The 11,286-nt window shown below is 34.6% G+C and overlaps 1 protein-coding gene across 1 annotated transcript; it reads right to left on the bottom strand.

The window, feature by feature from the left end:
* Positions 1 to 1,769: 1,769 nt before the first annotated feature.
* LOC140028160 (probable trehalose-phosphate phosphatase 2) lies at positions 1,770 to 5,226 on the bottom strand. Its single transcript, XM_072073330.1, has 9 exons — positions 4,857 to 5,226; positions 4,091 to 4,268; positions 3,792 to 3,932; positions 3,568 to 3,639; positions 3,222 to 3,353; positions 3,068 to 3,124; positions 2,746 to 2,847; positions 2,412 to 2,630; positions 1,770 to 2,275 (listed from the first exon to the last, which is right to left on the bottom strand). The coding sequence occupies exons 2-9, from the start codon at positions 4,241 to 4,243 to the stop codon at positions 2,138 to 2,140; spliced, it is 1,014 nt and encodes a 337-aa protein (XP_071929431.1). The 5' UTR covers positions 4,244 to 4,268; positions 4,857 to 5,226; the 3' UTR covers positions 1,770 to 2,137.
* Between the last annotated feature and the right edge of the window lie 6,060 nt (positions 5,227 to 11,286).

Here is an 11,286-nt window from a genome sequence, read left to right as displayed (position 1 = left end):
TGTTGATGAGACTGGCACTTGAGTACCGTTCATTTGTTTGATAGTCAACAAGCGGACACGGACTTGCTCCATTGACTAGACTAGATTCTGCGGCAGAACAAACGGATGATAACCCTTTCTAATAGGTAATCCATTCATTGGACATACATGAAATGCGTTTGTTTGGAAGTCTTTTACGATCGTACTTTAGGCTCTGTTCTAGAAGAGAAAATGAGGATTGAATCGATAATCAATCCACAAGTGGACTTGGTAAATCACCAAATTAATCATACTCGCTTTATTTATTTATTATTATTTTTTTTAAAAAAAAAGCAAAGAAAAAATTAGTTAAATTACTTACTTAAAAGAATTAATGGTAATCATACTGGCTGGTAGTTATGTGTCAGCTGCCTTAGCTTGAGTTGTGATTGCTGAAGACACGAGGATCCTGAGTGGGGTGCGCGGGTGGGAAAGGCCAGAGAGTCAAAACGTGTCCAACCCAAGAGAGAGTTCCAAGTTGGGCCAGGGACCAATGGCCTTGCTCAGCCGCCCTTGCTTTTTTTAGCATCCGAGTACAGAAGGGTAGTTCTAATTTTTGATACATCCCAAGTGGTGGGTGGTTGGGAGCATCCACGATGTACAACTACGACTTGTTATTATTAGTTACTAGTATGGTAGGCTACAAAAGAGAACGAAGTGAGCTAAAATTATTATTTGATTGATGTTGTCCCCATGACATGACAATAAAGAAAAAAAAAATTTACTATTTTCTGAGTCCCAAAAAAAAGACTATTGTGTTTGGATTAACTATTTTTTAGTTGAAAAATTTTACTGTAACAGAATTTTTATAGTATATTTTGAAATATTTTTTAAGATATTTTTTAAATGTTAAAAAAAATTTAAACTACTTTTTAGAGTGCTTTTTAAAAATTTTAATAGTATTTGAAAAACTCGGCAATCCAAGCAAATTTACGTAATTGGGTATCATCACTCTTTGTTTTCTGAAACGGACAGGTTTTGAAAGAGCTACCAATTGACAATGACAATCGATCGGTTATCACGCGTGCCGTTGCAAATCATACAAAGAAAAATATTTGGTGGGTGAAGTGATTAATCAAAGGCAAGTGACGACAGGTGAGAGACAGTAGTAGTGAAATCATGCACATAGATTATTCTACATAGAAGATGGAATGGAACTACCACCCTTTTTCTTCTTCTTTTTTATATATATATATATATATATATATAAAAAAAAAAAGCGTGTAGGCTGCAGACTGTAGATGGAGAAGACAAGTGAGAATACGTGACATGGATGCTGGGCTTCATCCAACCCAATCATTGGAGGGTACAATCCTTGCCGTACCACCCGGCATACGTAGGTTTTCTAGCGGGGGTTGAGGGTTGATTATTATTCGCCCACGTTTCCTTCTCTTGCCCAAGCTAATAATAAAACGATTGATGCCTATTTGGGGGGTAGATTTATACCCAGAGCTTCAAGCTTCGTTTGTCCAAATCTAGTGAACAGGACAAGAACATGGGCCGCCAGTGAAAATCTGATCATTGCTGAATTAATACCCGCTTCAAAAATGCTAAAGATGCTCTTATAGCGCAAGGCGATAAACTGGACAAAATCTCCACCGATTCGTCATCCGTAGGCTCCCAAGACTTCCAGAACCAGCCCAGACTTCTTGACCCAAATAGAAAATTGTAGAAGGAAGAAACCTGCACCCATGGGCATCGCAAATCTTTGCTGCCAAGAGTTGTTCTATCTATACTCGAATACAGCCAACTTCAAATACAAGTTTATATATAGATTAGAAAGAGCATGGAAATGGATAGTTTAGCATCAGGAGTTCAGGATGGTTGATGAATTTAATTAAAATGCAGCTCAGACGTAATACTAAGGGCAGGGGGTGTTGTTTCTTCTTTATTCTTCTTGTCATGGGTTCCTCCATCAAAGTCTTGGGTTGAAAAACTTCAGCTGATATCTGCACTAGACCAAAAACCGCAGTGCAGACCTTCCGATTGCTGTACACGAAATAACAACCTAGTGTCTACTGGGACCTGCCTAAAACTTCAAGTCCCATGATATGAAGATGTATCTCTCATCTATGTACACCAGCCACATCCCCGAAAACACTTCTGAAGAGAGAATTAATCAGGAGGACACCCACCTCGCCAGACGTATCAAGAAAGATAACACTTCTGAAGGATCTTGCAAGGAGCATAAAGCCAAAGTGTCTCTTGGGGCCGAAGAGACGATGATAGGATATCCTACTCCCCTGCGTCGAAGTACCTGGACAATCCAGTCAAGAATTAAACTTTCGTGTTTCGTGTGCCTTAACAGCCATCAAACCGTCTAATCTCGAAAATTTACCAGTACATATTAAGCAGTAAAAATCACGGTTCTTCAAAAAATAACTAATGATTACCTTGAAAGCGTCTTCATCAGTTCTGTCATCTCCAATATAAATTGGGAGAACTCTGCTGGAACTTGCAAAGCCAAGGGTATCAAGCAAGTAAGCCAGTGCATTGCCTTTGTTCCACTGTATCGATGGCCTGATTTCTAAAACCTTTTTGCCTCTCGTCAGATGAAAGCGTGGGTACCCTGCAAGTACCGACAGAACCTTCTTTTCTAATGGACCATAATCCTGCGGAAAACCCCAAAAAATACTGATAATTAATGGGTATTTATTACAAAGTCCGAATTTGTCATCATTTTTGGGCTGATTATTCAAGTGACAAGAACGATGCTGTAAAACTTACAACTTGGGCAACATGTCGGTAGTGAACAGAAATGCAGAACCCATTATCCTCGATTAAGACACCTTCGATGTCACTGGTTCCCTTCTGCATCTTATCTAATATCTGGTGAAGCACAAGAAATTTGCTTGATTGAATCCGAACAAGTAACAAAAAATATAGCAGTTGTATCACCATCACAGGAAATTCAAAGCAAAATTCGCCACAAAACATCAAAGGTCGGTCCTTCATACTTCCTACTGTAGTTGTCAACGTCAAGATTTAAGCTTAGAACGAATAACAGGGAAAAAAAAAAAACCTATGTTGTGTTTTTGAGTCAGCTCACCTCCTGAATTGCAGGCAGAAACTCCTTGGCAGGTTGGAAGATGGATAGTTCATCACCCTGCAAATTTTTATCCAGCGGTATTAGCTAGTTTGTCAATATCTATATACATGCATACAAGTATTTTCAATTTACGGTCAACCCCTGCTTTACATACTTTCTTATCAAGGGCGTTTGTGTGATACTTGCCCTCGTAGGAGTAGGACTTCAATTTCGTAGGAGGCCCCATGATGTCCATCCCATGGCTCCCAGCGTAGTATACCTCATCTAGCTTAACAAATTGATATACCTGAAAAGCGAAAAAAACAAATTAAACACAAGAAACAAAATAACATAATTAAATATTTGGATCTAAATCAATGTAGGAAAGAAGAAGCAAATTAATATGTTTTGCTTCCTTTCGGATAAGAAGTAGGTAAATGATAATAAAAAATATATATATATATATATATATATATTTTTAAATATACGTAAATATTACTGCATTACATGCAGTTTATTACCTTGTTGCGGCTCCTACCACTTATTATAGCGGTCGGAAAGTGCTTGGCAACTTCCCCTACAGCCGAACGCATCTGCATATCACAACATTTCAGAACTGTATAAGCAAAAAAAGTCATGGGCGGCTGCGCTGATGATATCTATATCGATATCGATAGGCGGTTAGTGGCGGACTGATGGCTATAACTTCTTATCAAATGCTGTCTGAATAATTCCAAATGTTTACCGCATCAGACATAAATGCACGGTCGGGCTCATCCACAATGGGTGTTAGAGTCCCGTCGTAATCTAAAAAAATGACGATTTGCTTTCCCACTGCTGCTTTCATGATCCCTTGGAATGCTCTCAATGCAGAAGGGTGCTCTTTCTACGTTCAAATTAAAATAGAATAAACAATATACCCAAATTCCAAGAAAAATAAACAAATAAATAAAGGAAGTTAAGGAATTGAATTCCAGAGGAAAACATCATCTTGGATTCTTCTTTGCTATCTGATGAGATGAGCACAACCCTTTATTTACTCACCAACCAATAACTGTACTTGGAATCAGCTGCATTGAGCTCGTCGGGGCTATCATCCTCAATGTATTCGTGGGGTTCAATCTTATCGGTTCTTGCTCTTGAGAAGTAATCCACGCCATACCTCGCCGTCGTGCCAAACAATCTGCTGAATCCCATATTGAGCCTGTCAAAATTCTACTACCTGTAGCAACAGTTGTCAGGCATAGTACTATTCAATCGTTGGGCCTTGCAATGGTAAACGTCCATACGGGTCTTCGACATGGGGTTGGAATTTTTACGACCGACCCAGGTATTGTATTGTATTTCTACTTAGGGGGAAAAGAATATACTACAGCCATCTCAACAACAACAATTCCATCAGGGCTAGGAAACAAACAGGAAAGAAACCGACCAAACCTTTAACAGATAACATCAATTGCTTTGAGTCGAAAAAAAAAACCTTTAACAGATAACAGTTTTTTTTTCCCTCGTTCGGAGAAACCCATCTTTTTTTCCCACCTAAAGAAACCATCAATGGACTAGACCCAAAAGAAAAATTACTAACATGGATTGTATTGGGCTTCAGCCTTAAATGGATATCTAACCAATGGAAAACACATAGGATATCCAGTAAATTAGACGAAGAACTTCTTCATGAAAAATTCCGAATGTACTCCTGTATATATATATAGATATGCATGTATGTATGTACTGGTAAGAATTCAACTTAAGATAGCAAAAGTAAAGATTGGAGGAGTATAAGAGGAAAAGAAAGTTGTGGCGAGCATACCCGTTAATGGAGAGACTTTTTAAGTTCGGGCAAACGTAACCGACAATAAAACTGGAGGATGAAAGAGACGGAATAAGAAGAAGCCTGAGGCGCTAAATACGCTCGTGCGCCTCGGATATCTTATATAGATAATACTTCGGGGCTACCAATCCTAACCAAGTTCGAACACCTACACTAAATTGGTTTCTTCAAAATTAGATTTAAAAAAAAAAAAGAAAGGAAAAGAAGAGGAAAAAGCCCCAACTAATATATTGAAACCGACCCCACTATTTAAAAAAGAATTCAAAAAGGAGTTCCACTTTAATCATACCTCCTAAATAAGGAACGAACGATTTTTCCAACCAGCTGCTAAATTGGACACGGTAGTCCACTTCAATATCTAATTCACTGGAGCGATTTAGATGCAATGCACCCCACTTCTACTGTGAATAAAGCAAGCAATATGGTTGGGGGGTGCACTAATTTCGGGAGGATCATCATTAAACCGACCACAATTCTCACCTCAACATATGATGTCATCAGTTGGGATCCTCTATGCTATTATTGGGTATCAAATTCAGTGTCAATCCCACCTATCACGTGATGATGATAGGAGAAATTCAAATAAACAGCACATGACAAATTAAATAAATAGGACACTTGGCATAAATATAGAAGTGGCACCGAAAAAGTGGTTCTGAGGATCCCGTGTGTGATGTCATGTGGAGTAACTCAAAATCGAACAAATAAATAAAAGATTTCATCTAACAATGAGAAATTCGTTAGAAGACGCACCTGGATTCTCCGGAGCAAGCACTTGCCAAATGAACCTAAATACTGACGTTTGAGTATCAAATAGCACTGGTGAGGAGTTAAAACCCAAAAAGTAGTCGTTAACTTTTTGCCAAACGAGTTGAGTGGACGATGAACTTCCGAGTACTCACACCTCAAAAACAATAACGAGTCCCTGCATCTATGAGACTATATATATATATATATATGAAGATTTCAAAAATTCTAACAAAAAATAGTAGTAGTATATATATAAGCTTAATAAAAAGAACTTTTTTGACGTGTGAGTCGGACGAAAATCCGAATAGAGTAGGGGAAAGACGCAGCAAGGTTACAAGTGGCTCCGGGTGATTAGGTATATGACCATTGTACGGGACCCCTATTATTATTATTATAGTTCCAAAAGTCATTTTGGAGCAAAAGTAGGATGATGCGGAAATTAGATTTGATGACTCATCCTGATCGATATGGGAAAAATGGAATGCTTTTCTTTAGTCAAGTAAGGTCTTAATCAAATGGTAGAAGTCACACCGACATGAGCTACAGGTTTAATCGCCAAAAAAAAAAAAAAAAAAAAAAAGGACTCATACGATACGATAAATGCCGTTGGCTCCACTTAACTACCCGTCTTGACCCTGATTCCGTTTAACTGAATGCCAAACCGTTGGGAGATCTAAACATACTGACCAGAATGAAAATGACAGGCGCAATTTCTTGCGCGTTCTCACCATCCTTCCCAAGATTACTACGTGTTTCTAAGTTGCTTCTTCTACCGGTACCAAGATTTTAAACGTTAAATTTTTAAAACTGATCAAGTGAACACAACACTGTTTAACAAGTGCATGAATCTCTAGTAAAACCAGGAGTCTTTTTTCTTTTTCTTTTTCGTCAGAGCCGAAATGATAAGATCATCATATACGTCAATGCTTACGGCACACCATTCTACCGCCACCTGTCATTTAGTGACATAAAACCAGCATGCAACATCCATGATGATCTTCTTTTTTTTTTTTTTTTATTCGGAACATGCTCTAGACTCGAGCTCATTTTTTTTTTTTAATAATTCGAAACATGCTCCGACTCGAGTACACCAAATCAAAAGGAGTACGTCGTGACCTTACACAGCAACCCCAGACGAGTCACGGGAGTTTAAATTCAGAGTAATATTCGAATTCAAGACCATAAGAGTCTTTAAGAACCCGCTTATTACTCCGTAAGGGCAACATGCATGATGATCATATAAAGTCCTACGCCCCTCAAACTCCCCCCCCCCCCCCTCTCCGCCCCCCCGACAAATTCTTGCTTCCCACGCTTTCATTAATGGCTCCGGTTAGCACCGAGACGGCTAGACGAAAACAAAATGGAACCAATTATAAAGCCTCGCTCGCGTCTGCATTTTATCCTCTCTATATATATATATATATATGCATATAAGATAAACATACAAGTGACAAAAGTAAAGGGTAGTTCCGGACCCGCAACTTACCCAACAGTCGCTTGCTCTCACAAGGCCAGAGCCCTGTCATCGTGGACGCCTCTAAGAAGGAAAAATGACGGATAGACAGCATCAATTCTTTTATGATGAAAACAATTAGGGAAAAACTTCGCGTTGATCTTAATTTCAATAGGGAAATCTATCTAAAGAAAATTGTTGTAAGAGGGAAAAAATAAAAAGAAATAATTTAGCATAACTCTCAGCATAACTCTCATGCTTCGCCACTACGCCAAGAGGGAAAAAATAAAAAAGAAATAATTTAGCACTACGCTGTGGTCGGCAGACTCGTTACCACCACTACCAACAAGTCACAATCTGAAGCCCCAGGGTCAAACCAGTACAGCGTAGTTTTAACTTTAACCCTTTCTATCACATCGAAGCAAACTACTGCAGCCATCAGCATGCAGCAGATTCACGTATAGTGTAGACACGTGCTTCTATAACGCCCACAGATTCTTTCTTTTGGTTTTCGCGGGCCGGTTGGGGAAGGGGGGGTGTGGGTATGGGTATGGGATCTAACTGAGGAGGCAGAGATTGTAGCTACTGGAGTATTATATAGCCCACAGACTGTAGTTACTACATAGTTTTCGATAAAAGTAAGGGAAAATTTCAGATACCTCCCTGAAGTTTCTAGTTTCTGACAGTCTCACTCTCCTTTCCTGTAATTTCAAAAATACCACAAACTTCCCCTAAAACTAAATAGATAGTCTCAAAGTAGATCCAATTCAAAAATATAAATAATAAAAAATGGGGAGTTGGAGAGAGAAATAACTATATACCACAAATGCTCTGATTATCTTGCATTAGTGATTTTATCTATATGATTAATACTAATTTACCTATAAACATCTTACACGGGGTGATTTATAAGGTATAATCAGTTTACAAACATGTACATTATATTAGATGTTAGTTACTTGTCTGTTTCTATATTGGTTAAAACTTTTTATATATCGTTAATTACATTAATTGTGTTTATAACTAATTACACCAAATTTGTCCTAATAATCATGAAATATTAGCTAATTTGTGAGAATATTTAAGTCTTTTTGGCCATGATGATGTAAGAAATGGGATCTAAAATTTTGACAAGGAAGATTTGTGATATTTTTAAAATCATAGGAGAGGAGAGTGAAACTGTCAAAAACCTCGGGAGAGTTATTTGAAACTATCCCTAAAAGTAATGAGGAAGCGAAGACTTAAAAATTATAATATAGCGCATTGGCTTGACGTGGCAAATTTCCAAGCAGCAAGTGTGTCTGTAAAGTAAGTGTGAACGGAGAGAAAAAAATGGTCATGGGGTCTTTGGATGGGAAGTGGGTTTAAACCTCCGACAAAAAAGTACAAAATGACAAGGATTACGTGTCAGCAGGTGGACCGTTTCATCATTCTATTAGTTATTCCATGCACGACAAATTGGGGTGTGCTTTGTACAGGTTAGAATTAGATTAAGAAAACGACTTTTTAACTCCCTGTCCTGCAGAAAGAAGGTCACAACAGAACGGGACGATACAACCTCGGACGAGGAGAGGCCTCTTTTTGGTCTGCCCAGAACTCAATACGCCAAATACATCGTACGCGGATAGGTGGATTTCACATGATTATATTCAATGTCATGAGGCAATAATTATTCCACAAGATGAGATTCGAAGTCGGATAATATTTTGAACCGTTAAGCATCCGGTTTGGGTAACTAGCATCCTGCTCGAGTAGGGCACCCGTTACCCGCGGGCGGTTTGATTGACTTGTCTGCAAGTGCAAGAAAAGAGGCACCGTTTGGATTTGAGAGTTTTTCAAAAATTTATTTTTCATCTGCAATATTACAGTAAAAATTTTACAAAAATAACTTCAAAAATATCATATCCAAACAAATATTTTAAAAACAACTCCAAATATACAAAAAAATATATTAATATATATATTAATATATAAATATTATATACAAAAAAATATATTTTGTTTAATAAATATATAAATACATATATAAATATTAATACAAAAATTAATATATAAAAATATTTATATACATAAATATATATAAATATTATATACAAAAAATATATTTTGTTTAATAAATATATATTTATATATAAATATTAATACAAAATATAAATATATATAATTAAATATATTTACCTATATTTAAAAATATATTTATATTTATTTAAATATATAAATATATTTAATTATATATTTATATAAATAATATATTTATTTATATAAATTTATAAATATATTTATTTCAAATTTTTTTATAATATGCAAATTAATATATATATATATATATATTAATATGTATATTTTGATATTTATATTTCAATTATGAATATAAGATATATATAAATTATAGTAATATTAATATATTTCAATTATGTATATTAATATGTATAATATATATAATATATCAATTGAAATAAATATTATATTTTTATATATAAATATTAATATTTTGTTTAAAATATATTTATATATATTTTTATTTAAATATAAATATATATCTATATATATTTATATAAATATATAAATATATTATTTAAATAAATATATATATATTTATATAAATATGTAAATATATTTATTTCAACTTTGATTTATAATATGTATATTAATATATATTGATTTGTATATTTCAATTATGTATATTTTATTATATACAAATTATATTAATATTAATATGTAATTTAGATTATGCATATTAATATGTATATTATATATATTATATCAATTGAAATAAATATATGTATTTATATATAAATATTAATATTTGTTTTAAATATATTTATATATATTTATATAAATATATACATATCAATTTTGTTTTATAATATGTATATTAATATATATTAATATATATATTTGTATATGTACATTAAATATATAATAATATACATATTAAAAAACAAAATTGAAATAAAAATATTATATATATAAATAAATAAACATTAATATATAGAAATAGAGCCAGTATATATTTAAAAAGAATCTCAACAAAATTCGAAATTATAAAAATATTCAAAAAAAAATTTTAAAAATACCTCTAAAAACAATCCAAAAACATCTACAGTAAAAGTTTTTCATATACAAAGTTACAGTAAAGTTTTTTAAAAAAACCTGCAAAAACAGTTAATCCAAGCGGAAATCTTCTACGTACATGGAAAGCTAAATGAGAACGACAGAGTGGTTAATCGAACATAAAGGGTGCCTTTGGGAGTTGAGGATTCGAACGGAAAAGAAAGGGAAAGAAGAGAAAGCGTGATTTTCCTTTATTTGTGAGTTTTAAGTAAGAGAGAAAAGAAAGGAAATGAGAGGATGAATGGTGGGCAAAATTTTTCCTCCCAAATTGAAGAGAAATGAAGAGAAAGTTGGAGAAAACTTGTAAAATTTTTTTAAAATATCTCTTTTATCCTTAAAAATGTCTTGAACAAATATTTAATAACTTTCATATTCAAAATCATTCCACTCATTTTCAAAACCCCCAAACAACAAAACAATCATTTCTCTTTTCTTCTCTTCTCTCGTAACTTAAGTTTTACCTTCTTCTCTTTTTCTATCCTAAACTCTCAAACTTAGCCAAAGTGATGGACTACACTAGATCCGCCAAAGTAGATTGAAGTGATTTCTGGCCTTCCAATTTATGGTCCTAGCATCGCAAACTCTTTTTTTTTTTTTTGCGGCCATTGTTTCAAAAACCGTCTTATACGTGGAATCATGTATGAAAACTTAGCATGACCAAATCAAAAGATAATATGCTTTCCACTTCCTTTTTCCTGAGATGGTTACCAAATCTCAGGAAAAAAATTAAAACTTTTCCGTAAACAGGAGATGAACGAAAACACGAGTGACAAGAAAAGATTCCAGTTTCATGTGGAAACTCGTAGGAAGTTACAAGGAAAGCGTACTTACTTTGAATGGACCAAACTGCCAAACAAAAATTTAAAGAAAGGAAAGCAGAATCATGGAGAGGAAATCAACAAGAACATTTGCAAAGAAAGAAAATGGTCGTGATCCTGGTAAATTAGGACAGGGACATATTTTAAAAAGTTGAAAATGGTGATTGAAATGATAGACAAATTAAAAACAACCAATCAATTCAAACAATTATCACACTACTAGGGAGCAGTAGGCAAATTTGCGAACAATGGAACATGGTGATTGGAATGATGG

The sequence above is a fragment of the Coffea arabica genome, chromosome 2c (assembly GCF_036785885.1).
Source record: "Coffea arabica cultivar ET-39 chromosome 2c, Coffea Arabica ET-39 HiFi, whole genome shotgun sequence".
Lineage (NCBI taxonomy): Eukaryota > Viridiplantae > Streptophyta > Magnoliopsida > Gentianales > Rubiaceae > Coffea > Coffea arabica.
The sequence above is the reverse complement of the archived record's forward strand: the minus strand, read 5'-3'. Positions and strand labels throughout refer to the sequence as shown.

Bases quoted from the DNA above. Each gene is read 5' to 3' on its own strand.
- LOC140028160 (XM_072073330.1), bottom strand. From the start codon at position 4,243: ATGGGATTCAGCAGATTGTTTGGCACGACGGCGAGGTATGGCGTGGAT. The intron at 3,354-3,567 runs GTAATAAACTGC...TTCGCTTTTCAG, and splicing joins GTGGTAGGAGCCGCAACAAG to GTATATCAATTTGTTAAGCT. The intron at 2,276-2,411 runs GTAATCATTAGT...TGGATTGTCCAG, and splicing joins CTGATGAAGACGCTTTCAAG to GTACTTCGACGCAGGGGAGT.